This window comes from Plectrocnemia conspersa, unplaced genomic scaffold (genome assembly GCF_051122295.1).
Source record: "Plectrocnemia conspersa isolate PC_06_02 unplaced genomic scaffold, ASM5112229v1 ptg000008l, whole genome shotgun sequence".
Taxonomy (NCBI): domain Eukaryota; kingdom Metazoa; phylum Arthropoda; class Insecta; order Trichoptera; family Polycentropodidae; genus Plectrocnemia; species Plectrocnemia conspersa.
Genome location: NW_028277172.1, coordinates 1756687 through 1780500, shown reverse-complemented (window position 1 = coordinate 1780500; position 23814 = coordinate 1756687). Strand labels below are relative to the sequence as shown.

At 30.2% G+C, this 23814-nt stretch overlaps 1 protein-coding gene across 6 annotated transcripts in view; it reads right to left on the bottom strand.

The window, feature by feature from the left end:
* Positions 1 to 20741, bottom strand: part of Shal (Potassium voltage-gated channel protein Shal) — a 107528-nt gene extending 86787 nt beyond the window's left edge. For 4 of the 6 annotated variants that reach the window (XM_088190248.1, XM_088190251.1, XM_088190249.1 and 1 more), the window contains exon 1: positions 19331 to 20737. In XM_088190248.1, coding sequence (XP_088046374.1) covers positions 19331 to 20445 — 1115 coding nt within the window. In that variant the 5' untranslated portion in view covers positions 20446 to 20737. Of the gene's footprint in view, positions 1 to 19330 lie in introns of all 6 variants that reach the window. The other 2 variants (XM_088190247.1, XM_088190252.1) reach the window with 2 other exon arrangements.
* Between the last annotated feature and the right edge of the window lie 3073 nt (positions 20742 to 23814).

The window sequence follows — 23814 nt, the reverse complement described above, 5'->3', positions numbered from 1 at the left end:
ACCTTTATTGCTTTATCCACTCCTCCTCTTCCAGAGTCACAATGGCGAACGAAATTAATTTCGCGGGCGCGAGTTCTCTTCTCGTTATCCCGAAATGGAAGGACGTTTTCTGAAACGGTTAAAAGGCGTCTTTGTGCCCAGAAGCACATCTGATAAGGGGCTACGCGGAGCAATAGCTTTTATGGCGTTTTACGACATTGCCGCTAACGCAAATGATGCCTGCCAAAAAAATGCGCTACAATGCGACAACCGACTACAGCCATGGGGGTGGGATGTTCTGCTTTAATCAGAATTTATTCATTCGGACGTTTTGATCATTTCCTCTTTTTCTTTCACGGCCGGAAATACGCAGTGCCAAATGCAGTACGTGTTATTCATAATTTATTTATGTTTTGATGCAAAACGCAGCTCGATAGCGAAATAACTCGAGGTTTGTAAACATGTCTTAATTAGCTATAGCAACACTGTAGAATAAGCAATAAAACATCAAAGTGTGTGACGGTTAAATAGGTAGTAAATTATTACCATTTGATGTAAGACCAATTTGGTTGCAGCTATGTAACTATGTTTTCAGCAGAAAAATGGGATCAGTGGCGTAGCTATGGGGGGGCGGACCGCCCCGGGCGGCACTTGCTTGGGGGCGGCATATTCGCGATGGGATCGTCTAATGTGATTCTTAACCCTGAATGCACTAAAAGATATATAAATCCACGAATAACAAGAGCTTAATAATAAACAATTTATTATTTTAAGAAACGCTGATTTTATGACCCTGCAAAAAATGTATGGGGGGGGGGGGCAATTTTAAGGATTGCCCTGGGCAGCATATACCCTAGCTACGCCACTGAATGGGATGCTTAGTAATACTACCAAATTAAAACAGAAGCAATTATTTTCACAAAACGTGGATATAAAATAAATTAGAAAATAAGCGTTTAATAGATAAGCTTTAATTTAAAAATCATATTTTGGAACTTCACTCTTACGCGCTTGCTACCATTGCGGCCCTTAGACCAATATTTATTAAAAAAAAGCGCGTTAAATATAAAAAATAAAAATTTAACATATTGAGTAATACCAGTATTACATTTTTTTAAATTACAAGTCATTTAAAATAAAGCAATACAAATAATACATAATACATATGTTTATACTAATCTTAAGAATGTATATAAACTTTTAAATACAAAAAATTAAGAAACACTCATTTTCATACCAGAAAATATTATAAAAATACTAATTTCGTGTATCGGTGACTATGATAAAAACTTAATTTTATGATCTACAATAACAATATTTTTGATGTGTTACTCAGAAGCCAGAGAGCTCTTGTGGAAAAATGGAGGGCCATAAAGATTAGCGGTTTAGAACGATTTATTAAAAAATATCGATTTTTAAATTCATATTAAAGTTTAAAAATTCGAGAAAATTAATATATCTTAAAAATAGCATTATCAAAAATTAAAATTTATTTCGCGTTGAGGTCAAGAGTCCTGTTTTTTTTGTCTAAGAATACTTTGAGTCAAAATTATAGCAACACTAGCTACGACAGTCCAATTGAAAGATCATATTTGAGAGCAAATGGCTGCTATTCCACGCACAATGTGCCAGAAAGTTTTCACACATTTGAGGTCCAGATTTGAACAATGTTTGCAACGCGATGGTGCACACCTGGACAATGTTATTTTTAAGATAAGATTTTCGTGAATGTTTACTTTATTATAAATTTAAAAAAAAACGATAAGATTTATCGTTTTTTTTTTTAAATAATTTATTCCAAATCGCTCATTTTATGCCCCACAACAGCATATGCTAAACCCTTTGAGAATATGCGGCGGTTGATCTTTCACTGTTTTAAGGTACCCCAGATAGTTATATATTTACATATATAACTGAAGAAATAATGGAAAAAAACATTTTAATTACATAATAATTTTTAATTATATAATACCAATAAATTAAATAAATTTATAAAAATCATTATTTAAAAATCCCTTTTAAAACTATTATAGTTCTCCACATAATTTATAATATGGTGAACTTTATTTTTATTTAAAATTACCACAACATGTACTATGTAAAAAATTTGCAAATCGTCATAACATATACATCATTATTATAACATGTTTTCCTTTACCGTTAGATTAATGGAATCAAAACGGTCGATTTGACATTTAGACCGTGTGTATTTTAAATATGGCATCTGTCAAAACTCACCTGCTGCTTTACATTCTGTATGTTTGAATGTTGCAGAGTGTGATGTTTATTATCGCAAAGCGCGGGCGGTTAGTCTCTTACTGATCGCTAAACTATGCTACTTTAATATAAGCAAAATTTTATGCTTATTTTTGCTCACAAATAATACGGCTAATATAAATAAGCAATAATCGCAAAATGGATGAAATGTGCAATAGATAAGATCTAGATACTGCAATCTGAATTTTTATATGTAGTGATTTTTTTTAGGTAGTCATCTTATTATTCGATGTACTACTGCAGTATTTACAGCTAATATATGCCAATTATTTTTATGCGAAATTTATTTTATTAGCAAAAAAGAAATGTTCATATCAAATAATGAGCAAAGAGCCACTGCCGAAATTACAGAAATTACTCATATTTCCACATTGATATTGTGCAACTGTGTACATTATAAAAAGCTGGTATTGATTTTTTATTTCTAATAAATCAATACGAATAATTTTTGTATAAAGTGATTTATTATGATAATATTTTTTTGAGTATACAGAATCGCAGATTAATCGGAAGCAGGTATAATGAAAATTGAACTTTATTTGCTCTCTATTCTTATAATAAAATAAAACATACTAATAATATTTTTTATAATATTATTCATAAAACTTTTTTCACAAAGCTAAAATAATTCGATCTATATGTAAAATTATTATTAATTATTTTTTTAAGATAATGTAAATTTAAATTTATTAAAAAGGCTGTAATAATAATAATTCCTTATATAAAAAAATAACTACTAGAACTTATGAATTTACCGAAAAATTAGATTTGACGATTAATTTTATGGCAATTTTTTACTATGGTTTCCAAACTAATTTGGCGTAACGCTTATTTCCGAAACTGTTATCTAAAATATTTTGTAATCAAAGCGTTTTTCTTAAATTGATAAAGGCAATTAATAGATTTATTATGAAAATTATCATTGAAAAATAAACTTACACTATATGTAAATGCTATCAATTTTTTTTGTTATATTTCATATTAAAGGATAAAGTGTGTGAATCTGTATTTGCAATCAATACCCTAAGAAGCTGTTTTTACTTGAACTTTAACTCTTTAAATAGCACATGATGAAATTTTAATTCTGGTTCTTTAATACTTGAGATTAAGTTCAAACCCCATTTTTTAAAATTGTATTATTATCCACTTTTGAAAGTATATACTATAGTGAAACGGTGGCGCCTCTTTAGGAATCTATGCTTCATATTTTTCAAATTAAAAAAATTATATACTAGGGAACCTCGAATTACGAGCATACTTCGATTAAGAAAAGTACTCGTAATTTAAAACAGTTGTATATCAAAACAAAATTTTTCATAAAAAATAATGGAAAGGTATGTAAGTTAAGAGCAAAAGTCTATAATCAATAAGACTAAGTGGCAAATTCATTTTCCAAAGAAGACAAAAAATTGGAGATAAATTAGATAAAATAGACATTGGCTAAGTTGGAGTGAAAGTCTCGCAATATATACTGATTATATTGCAAAACATTGCTCGTTTATTAAGTAAAAATTGATTAAAAAAAATTGCTTGTATTGCGAAATATTGCTGTAGAAAAAAATGTGAAAAAAAAAATATGAAATAAAGAGTGCTTGAAAAGCACTCTTAGATTTCTCTTTTTTTTTCATTTTTTCTATTGCTTCTTAGGAGTCTTATTTACTAAATGAATTTAAAATACTGTAACATCTTCATATTTTGAAAATGGTTGTATACAATTTTTTTTATTAAGAATGGCTAGATGTCTAGATGTATTATCAAAAGGGATAAAGATGCTTTAGCCACGTAGAAAAAATTGTTCATAAATTTTTAGTAATCCTTAGACAAATTTAGGTCAGTTGTGCTTTGGCCGTTAGCACCCGAGTACTTATTTGTGTTTTTTTTTTTTTTTTTAAATAAAAGGATAATTACTAAATCAAGATTAGTCTTAGATATGAGAGACGAACAAACATAGACGATAAAGAATTGGATGCAGACATGATCCTATTAAACTATCTATTAGCTGGCCGAGACACTAAATCATTCCGATTGAACAGTTCATAGACACAAAGAAAATTGGGAAGGCTTGGATACAAGGTGCATGGGTTCCACACGAATTGAGCAAATATTTCAAAGAACCTGAGTTAACTTTTCTTAATCATTTGATAACCGAAAATGAGAATATGTGGTAGAAGGTTAATCTATTTTGAATTAAAAAAATAAAAATAAACACTTGAAAGTATTTTTTTGTTATGATTAAATTAATATTTATATAAAGAACAAACTTAACTACAAAAAATTTAGAGCAAAAATTTCCTGATAGACTAATTTTTTGCGTCGAGTTAGATAATTTAATATAAAATTTTCTTTACAATATCAATCATTTTCTCATTACTGATAAAAGAAGTACTTATTGACAAATTTAAATAAAAAAATATATCGTATAAAAAAATGTTCATACCCTAAAGATACATTTAGGAAACTCGTCGATACAATCGTAAGAATCATATTAATTTAGGCGCAGATTTTTGCAAAGTATCTACATAAAATATCACAAGTTTATTGATATAAATAAAATTATTTTTAATAAATACAATTTATTACTATTTTTAATTAGAAGGGAAATAACTTCAATTATGTTATATAAAATATTTTATAAAAAATCCTTAAATGTGCTTATTTGTTATTTATGATAAATTCACAATAGCAAAAATATCCATAAAACTAGCGATTTATAAAAGATTCAATGACTCACTCTCACATAGGATATTGGCTCTGACTCACTGTCACATTTTCGCTGCAGCTCAACAACATAATGACAAACGACTTTTTCTTTTGCGCCACACAGCGGCGCCATCTTAAAGAAAATCGCGATCGAATTTTTGGCATCCGATCGCAGCATCCAAACGCCACAACATCTGCGTCATTTCGCGGAACGGTAAGCTAATTTTTTGGTGTTATACGCGTCCTTTCTTTCACTGACACCTTTCACCGGCTCGTTTGGCAACTTGGTAAAAATAAGACGAACTAAGTATCTCCGTATTAAATTCATCAGTCACACTGACAAAATCCTGACACGTCAAGTGCCAACATTTACGAGATGATTTACACGACGTAAAATCGTCTAATCGACCCGATACGGCCGGGTTGCAGAAAAAAATGTCTAACGCTAGTCTGCGATTTTTAAATGCTTTTTTTTAACTTTTTTTTTTTTAAATTTTGTATAAAAAGTCATTCAAGTCAAGCTAAAGAAATAGCATTTTTGAATATTTCATAACTTCGCTAAAAGTCATAAATTTCTCTTTGCGCAGCCGAAAATATTTTTTCTACGAATATGATTTTAATGACGCTTGAAATAAACATATGTTTTTTCTGTATGTATATTAGATTAAACATATTTAGGTTTAGTGTATAAAAATATATATATATATTTAAAGGTCTAAATATATAAAATACTAAAAATCAAATAGGTTTCTTAGTGGATTTGTTTTATACAATAAAAAAAAAATTTTGTTGTTGTATATAATACACCTATTTTATGAATTATTAAACAGTACTTATAATACATTACATTGTATTTTCTTAAATAAAATTATCGAATTACTTTATTAAAATTATCGAAAAAACTATTAAAGTTATCAGAAAAACTGATTTTTTTATGAATTATTGTAAAAAATTATTCTTCTTTTATTACATTTTTTATAGACAAATAATACATTTAATTATACTTATTTAATGTTTTAACCTAACCTAACCTCATATTTTGTATGGGTGCCTAGTCCCCCTTATAACGTAGTATTCCTAATACGAAGTCCCAATCTCTACGCTTTACCTAAATACAGCTATTTAATAAATATCGTTTTAAGAAGAACTATTGTGTAATGTATATATATGAAAAATATTCAAAAATAGCTTTCATGGTATATATTTTTGTATAGAAAATAATCTATGTAATTAAAAAATATTGCTATTTACGTCACTTTTTTGATAGGCAAAAAATTATTAATAAGAATTGTTTTTTTGCGAACTTAATTTTTTTCTATAATCTGCAATACAATGTCAATAAGTTGAAATTTCCTTTCATTGTAATATTTGTGTCAAATTAATCCAGTTTCTTAATTGCACTTTTTTCATTCGTAAAAATATATAATTACCATTATAATCTAATCAATATATTTTTATGGTAGCTTTCAATCTACATATATATTAGTAAAAATAAATATTTATAAATTTTATTTTAACAACAATAGCTTTTTGATAAATATTTTTTTAGGAAAACTAATGTGTGATTTAATATTTTTAAACAGAAGCTTTCAATGATTTTTTTATGGAATAGAAAATAATCTTTATACTTAAAAATAGGAATTTTATGGTACCTTTTCGGACAAATATATTTTTTTTATTGTATAAAGTTTACGGTGAAAATAAATAAAATAAATAACAAATACGTATCTCACTAATTAAAACTTTTTGCTAAATATTGTACTCAAAAAAAATAGATACTTTTTCAAACAAATGTTTTTATAATCTGAGATCCATTAATGTAAAGTATTTGAAATTACCTTTGATTGTATTATTTATTATTATTTTCTTTAAGTAAATTATTTAGCTTAATAGCTAATTTTTACATCAAATAAATTTGAACTGAACATATATTTATATTATATAACATAAACAGAAAGAATATGTGGAATTGAAAATCATTAAAATATTTAAAAAAGACTGGATTTTTCATAAACAATAAATTAATAGTCAACATAATCAATATACTGTATTAAATATATTGATTATGGTAGCTTAAAATCTATATATCTAAGTCACTAAAAAGTCAAGCTTTCGGAGGAACATCTTTTTAAAGAAGAACTAATGAGTTATAAGTCAATGAAAAGTATTTGAAAAAACGCTCTAATCTGGCACAAATTATCTAGTTACTTAAAAATACAACTATTTATAGTCCTTTTTAATACAAAAAAAAATTAAGCGATTTTTATCTATAATATTGTTTTGGGCTAATATAGTAATATAAAGCTATTTATATGAAACTATTTCTGCTAATTAAAACTCCATTTCAGCAAAAACGTATTAAGCTATCAAAAAAATCTGATTAAGAGAAAAACTATACAATACATTTATAATGGAATATTTATTTAATAACAATACGTTGAATGTATAATACACTAATAGAAAAAAATGAAATTTTTTTGTAAGATTTCCACAGGTTTTTGTGTGGAATTTTTAAAACAGATTTTATGATACTCTTTTAGAAAAATCAACAATCAATCATTAATTGTATATTATTTAAATAGTAAATTTATAGGAAAATTCACAAAATAATAAATCATCGATCGAACATTAATCTTTAACTTGTTTATTATTTTAATGCTTACTGTTCTACTCATATTATATGGGTCAATATAGCAAATGCTCTTACAGATGGATTTTATTAGCAGTACGTAAATTTTAGCGATGTTCTACTCATAAATAGCATATAAAAATAATATGTGCCAATAATTACATTTTAATAATAGACTAAAAATATTTTGCGTGATTCGGCTCATGAAAAATCCATTCATCAAGTTTTAGTGGTTCAATAAAAAAAAATATAAATACAATCAATACTCTAAAATGTGCCAAGAGCACTTACGTTGGACCAATTAACGTTTTGCGCATTTATAATATAATGCGACATATTTTCGATTAACCCAACACACGCGTTGAAGAAACAAATAATAAATACCAAAGACCTAAAGGTCAGTTATTTCACCTGTAATAATTGATTTCTTGTGTAAAGACACATTAAGAATTGGGTTTAAAAATAATACAAAGAAAAAAGTATAGTGAAATTGAGGTCTTATACGTTACAATAATATGACAAATGTTTTTCTAGTGGATCTTGAAGACATACATATGTGAGTGAAATACTTTTAAAACACAATCATCTATATATGATTATTGCACAATATGAACAACTTCAGTTATTATTAAATCGAGACATTGGTAAATGCTATTTTATTAAGAACCACTTTTAAGTTATCTTTACAAATGTAACGCTTCATATTTTATGTTATAACTTTCATTTTTTTACTATAATAAATTTGACAATAATTATGTTGCCTCTGCTAAATGGACAGTATTAAGAACAGGTATCATATTTTTTTGGCCCATAAATATTTTTTTTATATATAATTTGAGTTGGTCAGTGAATGGCGTATCGCTACATTCGAGATGTCAGACTCTTTGTGTGTATAGTTAGAATGACTGTCAAGGCCAAGAATTTCTTGTTTTTTGGCAATGCTAATTTTCCTCTGGCATCTCATATAAAATATGAAAAATCTCATATTGCTAAACAAACGATAACACGCAGTTCAAGGGCTTCGATTTAAGACAGAATCTAGAGCAAGACCTAGAGATATGTATATATAGACTGAAAAAAAATATTATAAATTGTGTATATATAAATAAATCAATCAGCACAGAGAAATGAAGACTGTCTTCTAATTTCTCGATCAATTAAGAACAACGTATTTTTCAGTGCCACTAAAAAAATAGGAATTTTGGCAACGGTCTATATTTATGTATGTATGTATGTCACAAGTGTTACATGTCATCGAACTTTGAAGCGATAAAGCTCGAATCGATCCATTTTATTACTTCAAGTGAAGAAAATGCATCGACGGAATAGGTACTATAAATTTTGAAACTTTCACCAGACGCTCACTGGCTTTGAGGTATTATATATTAAAAGGCAGACATGGTATAATAAAATCCGAATTTAAAAGCGAAAGCTTTAACGGTTTACATGCATATATATATTATGATTCAGAAGGTTGTAAATCCAAGGGTAGGTTTAGGGTCTTAAGTATTTATTAGTAGTATCATTTCTTTAACTATAATTTATAAATAAAAAATATTATAATAAATATATATTTATAAATTATTAACGATATAACGTAGACATATATTCTAGATATGATAATCAATAGCTATTTTTAATGATATACTAACTACTTATTTATGCATTTTTAAACTGAATAATGTATAAACATATATATTATAGTTTATTCCATAAAAGTAGGTTAAGTTTTAATTTTATAAAATATGTTTACAATATAAATAAAAATCCTAGTTAATTAAAAAAAAATAATTAAAGGATATAACTACCGTTTAAAAGAGTGATATATGAGGTCATAAAGTAATTGTACTTGTTTCTCATTTCGCTTTAGATAAATTTAAATACGGACAAATTTATGGACTGCCTTTTGTATTATGTATACATGTATCCTTAAGTGGAAGTTGAGTGATAACATCACGATATATGATAGAGATATAATAATAAGCAAAATATTGACAATCTCACAAAAAGGCCTGTCATTTTGTTTACAGACTAATATGTCATCTTTAGATATTGACTGATGGCGTGAACGAAATCGTTAAGGACTTGTCACATGAAAATAAATCGTTGTTACAATTCATAGTTACAATCACAAACAAATTTGAATACAATATTATTTTTTTAATATGAGCAGTGAAAACTGAAAATATTTTTTAACTGAAATTTAAAATAAAAGTTATAGAATTATTTTATATTGAAAAATAATTCACATCTAACAACCAATGAGATAGCAAATAATCTTTTAATTAACTTTAATATACGGTATCAAATATCTTGGTTTGGTATTAACGTAATTATTAATAACAATGTATTGTATAATATTACAATGTATTATATTTAAAGCAAACCCCAAAACAATATAGATTGTATAGTCTAACGCATAGTTATTCGTTATTCTTTGTCGTATTTAAGACACGAAAACAATGATTCCGTTTACAAAGAGCCACCCGGGACGTGCTTATGCTTCATTAGAGGCGGTTTAATATTGTTTAAAATATTTTCATTCGTCAAAGCTTATTTAATAAAAACTTATAAAAAGCTTGACACCTGCTCACTCAAGAAGTGGGAGCAGATATTAGCGACCAGAGAGAAACGTCTACTATTACATTGCCACTGCAAAATTATTTTATATTGCACCGTCTGCTACAATATTTATAATCAACCGCCTTTAAATATTTATTATTTTCAATTATAAAAATTTCTACGAAGGATCGAAAATTACGATTTAAATATTTAATAAAAAAATAAAAAAATAATATAACTTTTCATTCAAATTATTTGCCAAAAAAAAAAAATTCAATTCGAGCCATTATAAAAAGTCCACAGCTGCACAATATATGAGTAATTTCCGGAGCTTCGGCAATTACAAAGTGTTTTTTCCTAAATAATTTGTTCTATTATTTATTAACTGTTTTTTGTTATGGCCATAACTGTTAAGTCATTGCCATAACAAAAATAATTAAGCTATATAATGCAGCGGTACATTAAAATAAATTGCTGACATGCGTTTTTGTAATATATAAAAACGAAAAAAATAATATGCAACTGTGTTTTGAACGTTTTTAAAATATTATTTTTAATTTTTTACTGCAAATATTTATAAACAGTTACGTAGATATTTAAATAATGAATTTTTAAAAACCGGCCAAATATATTCGGTATTCAAGTATTCGAATATTCGATTTATTTATTTATTTTTATTAAATCTTTCGTTGTAGTCTGACAGGCGTAAGCCCAATGCGTTACAACGGGCAAATTTGTACTAACTGATTAACTTAATCAGGCAATATTAATACCTACAAGCAAGTATTAACTACCAGACTGAAAAAGTCTGGGAAACTTTATTATGATTATGAATTATAAATTATTATGTGCTATACATATTATAATCAATAGATGTCGCTGCAGCTGGGGTCGGTTTTTTTAATAATAGCACATTTTTTTAAATAAAAATTTGAGTGCCGCTGCCAAGGTTCGAACCCGCAACCTTAAGAGTTACTAGTCTGAGACGTTACATACTACGCTATACCGTCCTTGAAGGCTCTAACCGCCATTCGACACCACCGCCCGATAAAGATACCCGAATTACACCTGTATATTGATGTAAATTTGAAGTTGTGCAATAGTAAATCAATTAAACACACCAGTAATATATTTTTGACAACACACATTTCACTAAAGAAATGCGTGAAACGAAAAAACATTCCAAATACAACACTAACTATTTTGTTGTCAACCGGACCCTTCTATTTTTTATAGATTTGAAATATTATTATACTTCTAAGATACCCCTTGTATTAAATATACATTAGAATGTAATCAGATTACGATTATGATTGACAAAAAATACTATAAAATAATAAAAGCCTGCAAACTGTGAATATTATGTCGGCCGTACGTGTACGGACGTCGATATTTCACTGTTTTAGAGTACCCCAAATACATATATAACTAAAGAAATAATAAATAAAAAACATTATATTTATGTACATAATATTTTTTAAGTTAATTCAATTTAAATGATTTATATAGAAAATAATACTAATAGATACAAAAATAATTAACATAACAACTAATGATTTACATTCATTTCATAAAAAAAATATTGAGAGCCTCTGAATTGATATTAAAAAATCTAAAATAGAGGAATAAATTAAAAAAATATAACATAAATTAACGAAATTTTATAGTGGAAATGTTTTATTAAACCATAATAATATAAAAAAGTAGTAAAATAAATTAAAGCAATAAAACGCTGAAAAACACTTTTTTTATTATTTTCTATAAATGTGACAGAAACTAATAATAAATAAATAATTATGGAAGAATACGTAAAATTAACAACAAAGGGCTCAAATAGAAGCTTCAAGATTCAAACTTATATTGTTTTTGAGTATTGCAGTAGCACGAATCGGTCATCAGCACGTCGCTGTTCAGTTTTTTCAGTGGTCTTATTGACACATATTGCAATAGCATGTAATTGGTCGTCAGCACTTTTAAATCAAGAGTTTAAAATAGCACAGTTAAATTAAAAATGGCAGACAAAATGACATGGTGTAGGTGTCACTTTGAAAGATTGCCTTTAGCGGACCGTATTTAATACTGATAGAAAAAGAAATAGTGTTTAGTAAACACTGAAGTGTGTTTAGTTTTATTAGACGAGCTGCTTTAAAAAAATACTTATCGTAAACCAAGAACTACAGTTCCAATTTCTGAGGCTAATGCTTAGTTTGTTGTAAATATAATAGGTGCAAAGTATTATGAGTATCTTAAACAGAGACAAGCCGTCAATGGTACTGTGAGAGGCCGATATAGTTGACGAACATGGAGCTGCGCTGGCAACACTGAGCCGGAGCGGCAGAGCAATCGCCGATTGGCTCATAATTTTAAACAATATATAATAAATGTGAAATAAAGCATATATTGCAAATAATTACTTTTCTATTATGCTTGAAAAAAAATATAATTATAAGTCACTCACATTTTATTAGTAGATTTTTACTCAAGAGTGATCCAAAAGCTTCTTAAAACATGACAAAAATTTGCTTTTTTATGTAATAAGACAGACTTTCACAACAACTCAAAATAATCAACGAGATAAAAAAAGGTTAGGAGTGACAATATGCCGTAATATTTATGTCTCCAATGAGAGTACATATATTCTGTTTTAATCTGTTAATCTATGTAAGCTATTATTGTTTAAATGGTACAGCCAAATTCTAAAGCATAAATTTTAATTAAACGGCGGCGAAAGGTCCAGAGTGAAATAATATACCAATCAGTACATTCATCAGTAACGTTATATAATTCGTCGGGCGATTCTGGTGATTATCCTAAACAAACATTCGCAATAATTAACTGGGGCAATTCCTGGCTGCGAGAAACGGCGCGAGAACAGGTGCCGGATTTATTGCCGATTGAGTGTTGCCATATATAAATATTGTTTACGCGTGGTTTTGCATTCGCCCAAGACAAATTGGATATGTTTTCAGAACACGTGTGCGCGCATCGAGACTAAACTGCAAATTCGGATGCGGTTTAACGATGCGCGGCAAACCGACAGAAAATTTGCCAATAAACACAACGCTAGGTTAATCTGGGATGCTATACATAGACAGATATAAACACAGGGTGTGTGTTAATCCCGATCTCGCTTTAACGGGATTATTTTATGTCAGTGTAGGCTCTGTAGAAATAAATATAATTATGTTTTTCATAACAATCGTTTTATTTTAATTTTATTTATTTATTACAAATCTGACCATTAGGATTTAACAGCGTTCTTAAATATTCAGATTTAATAGACATGATGAAAACATATTTACTAAGGGAAAGAGTAGTGACATTAAACACAATAATTTAATTTATGATTGAAGATTTTGCGTTGCAACGAAGTAAACACAATCAACAACCATTAAATAAATAGTGAGATACCAAACTGTATTTAAAATTTGTATATCACTGAAATGTATTTAATTATTTAAAAAAAAAGCTTGATATTCATCTGTGATGATCTATCAAAATTATAATTATATTATAATCATTAATTCCAATCTCCTATGCATATTTATTATATATTATTATGGATTCGCACCTAGTTATTTTAGTATTACTAACAATCTTTCCTGTTGGTAGATATAATATATTATAATTTGCTTTTCTGAATTCTGAATACAAAAGTTAATCTTAATGCGAAAATATTAAAAATATTAACAATATGGCTATAGCTATAAACACCTATATCCATTATGCTTACAAAGGCTTAGTGAGAATTAATCTAGATTCGACGAAAGAAGAAAAGCAGAGTAAATAACTTGTTAATTTTACGATGCTCGTAAAATGAGCTCTTTATCGCTTCCGATTATTTTTTATGAGAAGATTATATCTTCACAAATGAAAGCTGTTGAATTTAAAAAAAAAAATATTGAGAACATAGAACATTTTATTCATTTTACACTTCGCTGATAATAATAAGCATAGTATTACTTATTTTTATTACAAATCTGACCATCATGATCCAATGCGTCATGATGGCCATTATACAAACAATAATAAACATTAAAAAAAAACACACCTAAAATAGATACACCATCACACATATTTGTTTTAGCTTTCGCCGAAAACATCGTTGTGTTTGGCAGGTTCGTTGAGAAGTTGGATGGCTCGTGCAAGAGGAGCGTGAATAAGGAACGCGATCGCGACACTTTAAGTCACCGAGCATTGACGGGTGCTTGACACCGCCCCTGAACAACCCTCTTAGCAAAAATACACTAGGATACCCGTACCATCACCACCTAGATACAGAAAGGAGTTGCCCTACTATTCTTGTAGAGAGAACTCAGATTTTTAAATTCTCTCTAATAACGATATTTAAGAACGCTACGTATGCGAATCAATAATAAATAAAGTGACACGCGCTCCGCATAACAAATCTGAGCATCCTCAACAATTTTTTGTAAATGGCGATGTGCATAGAAAATCTCCGTCTCAGCTTAAACATCACTCCCAAGTTTTGGACACAAGTATTTATGCTTAAAACACCTCCATCTAGACTGAGAATTCTGCCGGGCAAAGGGATATGTAAAATGCGACAATATGACTCTTAGCGATGCTGAAAAGTAATCGATTATCGATCGACTACCTCCAAAGTAATTTTAGGTCTTCTGTAAAGGTGAATCTCAATTTATGTGAATACTCTCTTTTACTAACACTTTCAGGTCATCAGAATATAATAAATATTCCGAGTTAATAATTGCCACATAAATGTCGCTAATTAAAGATAAAAATCCCTGTGGTACGATGATTATTAAAATCACCAAGAACTGAACGTGCTACTGAAGATTACTAATAATAAAACCTCAAGGGTGAAAGTAAGCCAGAACTTTTGGAACATACTTTTTTGAACCTCTGTGATATGTTGCGAACGTTAAGAATGAAATGGACCATTTTTGCCTACTTTAAATATTAATCTGTTGCTGTAAATTATATTGAGCCGCAAAATTGACGATGGTAAAATTTTTAACAAGTTATTAATTTATACAGGATGACATTTTATATGAATTTCATAAAAAAAACTCATTAGATATTTGTAAATGTCAAAGATGGATTAAAAAAAATTCTAATGGGAAATTACGATATCGAAATCAAAATGTCATATCAAAATAAATTTATGCAGAATCAAAAAATAAATTTATATATATGTTACTTAAACTGTTAAATTTTCATATAGTATACAATGACTAGACAAAGTATGCATAAACTATTAGTTTTATTTAAAGCTTATGATGCTAAATTTTCTGTGTATTTTCATTATAAGGTGTATGCTGTAACTAGTGAGTGTATGAACTCTCCGACGCGAGCTAGTTACATCGGCGACGAACAAGATTTGACAGACTAGCGTGTTTGACATATTAAATATATAAATTATTTAATTGTATGTGCACTGAAACTGAAGTGATTTGTCAGTTTATACATTGACTAGGTAATGTATGCATTTTCAAAATTTATACATTGTAACATATATATTATAACTAGTTACTAGATCATTACAAAAATTATTATCAGGCATAGTAATGACTATCATAAAAAACAACTTTTGAACATTTCTAAAGTGAAAATTTGAAAACGATAAAATTTTCAGAAAATATACGATATGTATATGTAGGCATTCTGATTTTTCGAGCAATGAGAATTCTAAATTATTTCCCAAGTTTTTCGAGAATTCTCAAAAAAATGTATATAATGCTGTTACAGTTAAAAAAACATAGGCTTACTGTATAATATACACGGAGAATAAATACAGTTTCACTGATATTGACCAGTGAATATTTTAACTGACTAAGTTAGTGAAATTATATTTATAATATTGAAAATATAACTTCACTGAAAAATACACATTTACTGTAACAGTCGCGAAACGTACATTTCTTGTCCAAAGAAAATTTAACCTATACGAATTAATTAAACCCAAATTGTTTTTTATCTTTCATTAGGTAAATTCGCTTAGGTTATGTTAGGGTTTGATAGCAAATGGACATTTAGTTTCATATACGTTTTAGAGCAGATATTTTTCGCTAGTAGAAATACATTTTTACGGGTGAAAATGTATACGAATATGATTTTACTGAAGCAATTATATTTATACTTGTGAAAGTAAGCTCAACCGAAAAATACCGATTTACTGTAACATATATATTACATGATAAAATCGACTATAACAAAAAACTATATATATATATTGTAGTATGTTAGAAAACTAACTACAGTTTTGAATTCAGTGCTAAGTTTTTAATAAACATTTTATAGCAAATAAGATTGTGAGTATAATCACAGAACAAAATAACACTAAAATATCGTGCAGCGATTTTAATACACAAAAATATAGTATCATTGTATATCAATTATACAAATGGAATAAAAAATATTTTTCTAGTGAGAAAATCGTAAATTTTACAAAAACTAAATATCTATATAATTTAGCATATTAATCTTGTGGCAAAAATATTTTTATAATAAGACATTACTGAATCTTGTTTCATAAATTTATATATAAAATAAGTGGTTTATTTCAGTTTTATTCTAATATTCTCGTTAAAATTATAAAACAAATTACCTAAAAAGCTATTGAAAATTATTAATATTTTAGAGGTGCGCTGACTATTCATCCCCAACTGTTGATTTTTAAAAGTATTTATGTTCATAAATACCAGCATCAATTAAGATAAAAAATATATAAATAAAAATACAAATAATTTTAGATAATTAAGAACGAACTTGAAACTAATTACACATATGTGTAAATTAGTAACTTGTATCCATATGTAAGTAAATAAATAAGTTTCCCAAATACATTAATGAACAAACAAGCAGCAGAGCAAACGTTTCAAGATATCGTAAAGATAAAAAAATGTAAACATGAATTATGATAAATAAAAATTTAATTAAATCAAAGTCCAATTGAATAAACGACTAAATATATTTGTAAATCAAATACTCATTATAAGCAAGGTGATTAAAAATAAAATATATATTAAATTAATACATAAGAAAAGTATATATTACTATATACCCATTTTATTTATCGTTCTTATAATTATGAATTAATTTAATACTATATATTGTAATTATGAAAGATATTCGATAATAATGAATTCATTGTTATTAAAGTAAAACATCTTGTTATCAATTAATCGTCACCGAAGCTTGAAATCATAGCAAGAATATCTAATTAAGTTGAACCACAGCGAAATAATGCATTTAGCATAAAATTACACTAAAATATTGTGGATCGTTTTTAATAAACACGTTAAAAAAATATAGTGAGAAATGTTCTGACCAACGCTCAGTCTCTACCGCTCGTTTGCATCTAATCGAGCGGCAGCGAGTGAGCGTCGGTCAGAACAGTAAATACCCCATTAATAACTCTCAGTAACGAATCTATTAAAAAATGTCATTTATATTTGTATATAAATAAATAAAATATATGAGCGTAGCAAAAGTACTAAAACCATTACTACATATGATTATGTAAAGTTATAAATTTATTTCAGAATTATAATAGCATTTTTATAAATGATTAAATCGAGTATACCATAACAACTGTAATAAATGAATAACAGTTTTATAATAATGGCAAGAATATGTAATAAAATAGCAAAATGATGCATTTAACCCAAAATAACACCAAAATATCGTAGAGCGTTTTTAATAAATATAAGTATTATATATTCAATCAATCATACAAATGAAATATGAATTTTTTAAATTTTGGCCAAAAATATTTTAGTAAGAAACATTTATTTTATAAATTCATGGAAACAACCCTATATTGACAAGAAGCTAAAAATCAATTACATAAATATTTCTGATCCTAATATATATAAAATACTTGGTGTATGTACGTCATTTAACTTTTTTCACATCGTTTCAGATAAAAACGTGAAATTTTGTCTAAATTAAAACACAATTTATTGTTTTTTTAACAATAAATAATAAGCATGATATTAGTTCCCAAATACTAATGATTTAGATATTTTTAAAGACACGTCTTTCAAGCTTTTAATTTTTTAAATTTTCGCGTTTTGAAAAAAAATGCATGTTTCAAAAAATAAACAAAAACGAGTAATAAAAGATTTAGAGTGCGATCTAACAAAGAATTATTTTGAAAGATATGTGCATTTGCATAAATACTTTGTTACATAAAACAAACTGTTCGTGCATTAATGTAAGGTAAATTTTTTTCAGAAAAGGATTCCTTACAGAAAGTTATTCATAAGATGTTCACTGTTCTAACCAATGCTCGCTCGCTAGTGATTGAAATAATACCGGTATTGACATTATTATTATTATTTTAATTGATTGGTAATAAAAGAACGAAAAAATAATTCTAGTACCGCTCGTATGTTTCACTTTGTTTATTTATTATCAAAACCAAAGCATTTGAATAAATCGGTAATTACTATTTCAATTTATTAAATATTTTAATTGTGTCATTATTCCCTTATATTAATAAAAATGTTTACATCCATGTTTTGTACAAATTTGTGGCTTGTAGATTTTTTTATTATGTTACAATTAAATTACAACTATACACAATTGTCGTCTTTTTAGGAAATATAATAAAAAATAAAGTTTGAATATTTTGTGTTTTAAACAATAAGAAGCGCTTAAGCAATCTTCTTTACATTCTGTTACTTCTAAAAATACTTTTGTTATTTACGAGTAGCAATAAAAATCAATAAGACGACTGGGTACATATATTATCGAAAACAAATATTTTTAAAAATGTGGAAAAACATTATCTTTGATAAGATCTGACGAAGTTATTATACTAAGGGCAAGAGAATCACTAGCCAATTTATTCGTATAATTTTGTTTGTCAGTCACGATAATCCGAAAGATCCTTATGAGAAAGAAGTGCGTACAAAATTATAAATCTGATTTTGTTAGTGATAGAATATCTCAATAATATTTGTTTATTTCAACGTTATAAATATTTATGTGAATATTATAGAATAAGATTATTCGATATATTGCTCGTTTAAATTATATTCTTTAATTTAGGTTATCTTTGTTGGAAAAATATTTGTATACACCGTTATCTTTATAATGCGAATATATGATGAAATGACATCTGAACCCCGTTTTATCGTATTACATGTAAATGTGTCATGTGTCACGTGTCACGTGTGCGCGAAAATCACTCACCCCAGCGTAGTCATGGTGACGATGGTGTACCAGAAGGCGGCCGGTATGGACGTAAAGTTGGTCTCGGACTCGTTCTTCTCGGCGTAGAACATTACGGTGGCGAATATGATGATGGCCATCGCGAGGGAGAAGACGAGGAAGCCCAGCTCGGAGGCGCAGGACTTGAGCGTGTAGCCCAAGATCCTGAGGCCCTGCGAGTGGCGCGAGAACTTGAAGATCCTGAACACTCGGAACACTCGCAGCGTGACGAAGGCGCCGGAGACGTCGTCGTTGTCCGTGATGCCCAAGCCTATGTAGTAAGGCAGGATGGCGACGACGTCGATGATGGACATGACGCTGCGCACGAACTTGCACCTGTCGGGCGCGGCGAACAGGCGGAGCAGGTACTCGGCGGTGAAGATCATGACGCAGGCCGTGTCTAAACAGAAGAACACTATTTTGTATCGTTCCCCGCAAGGGAGGGTCCCGGCGCGGCCGGGTCGGTGTCCGCACGGAACCGTCTCTACGACGTTGGCCATCACTGATACAGCGATGAAGAAGCCCGTCACGTAGTAGAAGACCAGGGCGGACGTGGAGGTGTGCGGGTTTTCGAACGCCCTCCACATCTTCTCGCGCAAGTCGGTCAGCTGCGGGAGGCTCTGGTCGCAGCTCTCGCTCAGCTTGTCGTCCATCAGGCGCTCCGCGTTCTCGCGCTTCCGATCGCGATAGTCTTCGTAGCAGCAGTCGCCGATCACGTCGGGCAAGATGCCGAAGAAGGCGAGCTCTTCGTCGTAGGAGGTGAGGCACTCGTGCTTGGGGTAGTGCAGCTTGCCGGTGCGGTAGTAGTTGAGTATGTGCCGGAAGATGTCCGGGTCGCGGTCGAAGAAGTACTCCCCGCTGTCCTCGTCGTAGAAGAACTCGCGCTCGTTGCTGCCGAGCAGCGTGTCCGGGTACTTCTCGAGGGTGTTGCGCCAGGTCTCGAAGCGCCTTCCGCTCACGTTCACCACGAGCTTCTCGTCCTCGGACTTGCGCCTGTCCTTGGGCACGGGCGGCGGCGGGAGCGGATGGGTGGCGATGGGCACCCATCCGATGGCGGCCGCCCTCGCGAAGGGCAACCACGCCGCCACTGAAGCCATGCCGGCGGTTAGCTGTCGCCCGCTATCGGCATGCTATCATGTCGCCCGCTATCCGCTATCGGGCGGATCGATGGACGGCGACGGCGAGCGGTCTAGTCGCGGCCGGAATCGGCGCGGTACTGGGCCAAACGGGCGCCGGCGCCGGTCGGACGCATTCTAATTTGCGCTCGTCCGGCGGCGATCGCCTCTCCGCTCCGATCGCCGGCCAGAACCCGGCCACATCGCCACGCCGGCGGGGCGCAGTGCGGCCGCCGCCCGCCAACGCTATTTTAGTCTGGACCCGAGCGTTCTGCGCGCTTGCGCACCGCGACGCCCGAACAGGGTTACCAGGCGCCGAAAGAGCGCTTTCCTCGCGAGCGTTTCCCTCATAAACCGTTTCCGTTTCAAAATACGCATCTTACACAAGAGTACACTTGATCAAATTACTCAAATATATAGCATATACAAATGACCAAAGCCTCGTATAGCACGGTTTTATATAACACGGTGTTTGATTTATACGCATATGGACCGCGCTACGACAATATGAGAATTGAAAAAAAAATTCTATTCGAAATTGTATCGATATGGTCTCTGCATCCATTAAACAAATAAATCAATCGACTTTAAATGTACTCCCTGGAGAAAATGTTATACCACAAATAGAAGATGAATACCAAACAATAATTAACATTTGTCGTGATATTAGTGGAGAAGGATTTCATGATATGGATATTCAAGATATCGGAGAAATATTGGAAGATCGACGTTGGACGAAGAATAATTAGTCGAAATGTTGGTTGAACCTACCATAGTTAATGACTCAGAAAGTAGTTGCTAAATTTTTTCACATTAAAAACAACAAATGACGGCTTGAAATTGGCTGATAAATTAGAACATTTTTTTTATAGATAATTATCTTATAATGAATAGAAGTTTGAAGTTCAAGAGGGGATTACAGCAGATCTTGGCCCCTTATTACGAAATACGTAAATATTTATTATTACAGATTTTTTAAAGGTCAAATCCAAAAATACTCCAGAGTCCTCTGATGATGAAAACTTACAACCGATCTCGAAAAAGAGTCGAACATATAGAATTTTAAGTGATAGCGATGATGAATGAATGATCTATTACAGGGCTCGGCAACCTATGACCCGTTTGATGATTTCAAGTGACCCATTTCAGTTCCGCAAATATCATTTTTTTAACGTGTTACGATGTCACGACTAGACCACATATATGGTTGTTAGGACCAAAAATATTCACTGACCCGAATAGTCTTTTTAATAGTCACATTTTAATTATTTTGACCCGCAGCCAAAAAAGGTTGCCGAGACCTATTATATGTACATATTAAAATTTTTTTCGATAAATATGAAAATGAATATTTTTTTGATTGTTTATTTAAGAAATAAAGGGTATTAACTAATTTAGATTTTTTTCTTGGAACGTAAACCCTAATTTTGTATGAACTTCAAATCTCGTATAACACGGCGTTTTTGTGGAACCTTATGACCGTGTTATACGAGGCCTGGGTGTATATACAAAAGTATATAGCAAATATTACACAATAAAAAAATAACAAAGAGAAAATTTTCACAAGAAATAAATTACACAAAATATGAAACTATCAGTTTGACTACAATTTCAGGCCTTCATACTCATTTAAAGGTTGCACATTCCACTGTCCTGAAAGACATCGCCGTTTCTGGTACTCCAAGAGCATTGATTTCTACGGCATCTTGTTCTAAAACTTTCGCCGATACAGAAGATGAAACGCCAAGGAAAAAATCAAGTTAACAAACTATTTTTGTAAGCTTAGCAGAAACAGTTTCTTGTCTTCCGTTCAGTTTTTTCCTTACTTCTAATGACCAAAGCGAATCATGAAGCAATGTGGCTACAATTTGCATAAATATGGTGATAAAACACAGTGAAAGAAGAAAGAGTTCTGTCTCTGACATTGAATGAATGGACTGGCTTGGGAAATCGTCGTTTTATAAACATTCATAGTCCTATGTTAACCAATGCGTTTGTCAATATTGTCCTAAGGTATTGTCATCATGCCGGCCAGAACATATTTACAATGCTTTTGAATTGTCACTGAAAGATGATATAGTATATACTTAACTACTGACGGTGTTAGTGTGATGAAGCAGCGCTTTACCAGCAACAGGATCTTGCTCACGGTGTACAACTGACAATCTTGGACGTTCTTTATATAAAAAAGAAGAAAACTCCTAAACCTCAATAACACCAACCTGAAGAAGAAAAAGTATCTGACAATAATGACAATTGTGGTTTTCATGTTACGGTTGAGATCGAAATAATGAATTTATTTTTAAAAATTAAATCGGGAAAATTGCAAAATTTTCCAGAAAGTCGCCTATTAAAGCTACGATTCTTCATAAATATATAAAAAAAGAAATAGATTGTGAGCTTAATTTGATTTTAAATTGCAGCATAAATTGAAATAGCTTAACAGAAATGTTTATTTTATGATACTTATCGTAGTTGGTTTCCACTGGCGTTGTAATATTTATTTGTACAGCACCAATTTTTTTTCCCTGGGTGGGGGAATTTTTTTCATTTTAAATTCTTGATATACACTACATCCATTATAATTTGCGGGGTGGTTGCCTTTATGTTTACAGAGTGCACATGTTGCTTCGGTGGTCCTATCTTTTTTAATGCAGCTTATTGTTAAATGATCACCTCTGCATTAAACGCAGCGTAAGCTATGTTTGCAGAAACCTTTTGTGTTGTTATATATTGTTGTTGTCATAAAACTAAACAAAAAAAAATACACACGATACATAGATTTCACACTGTAGTAATTTCACATCATCCCGTAACATTGATAATCTCAGACGTAAACATAGATCAATATTGTGTATTACGTAAGTATGTGTTTAATTTTAACTCACGTGTGATAATGAGTCTTGGTTTAAATAGGGAACATAGCATTGAAGTACATTTATCTGGCCAGAAAAACGTAATTAGTATGGTGCTAGAATTAAAACACAAATACATTTGTATGCCTTAGGTACCAGAGATAGAACATCAAAGGTTGAGCATTACGAAATAAAATTATTTGCGCCTTCTCTGGAAAAATATTGTAAAATAATTAGCACAGTTCTATAGATTGGTTTATCATGCTTCAATTAGTCGCTAATCGAATTTGTTACAGATTAAGAATTCAGACGCCTTAAATAATAAATTATGCTGTTTAGTTTTTCTCTGATGTTTGTGTAATGCGCAACGGATGTGTATTAATACAATAACAACCGTAGTTTAAATAATATTAACATGAAACTTATTCCAAAAATATATCTAAATTCACGGGTTATCTCTCGAAAAAAATCTAAAATAATGAATCTGCTATTTTTA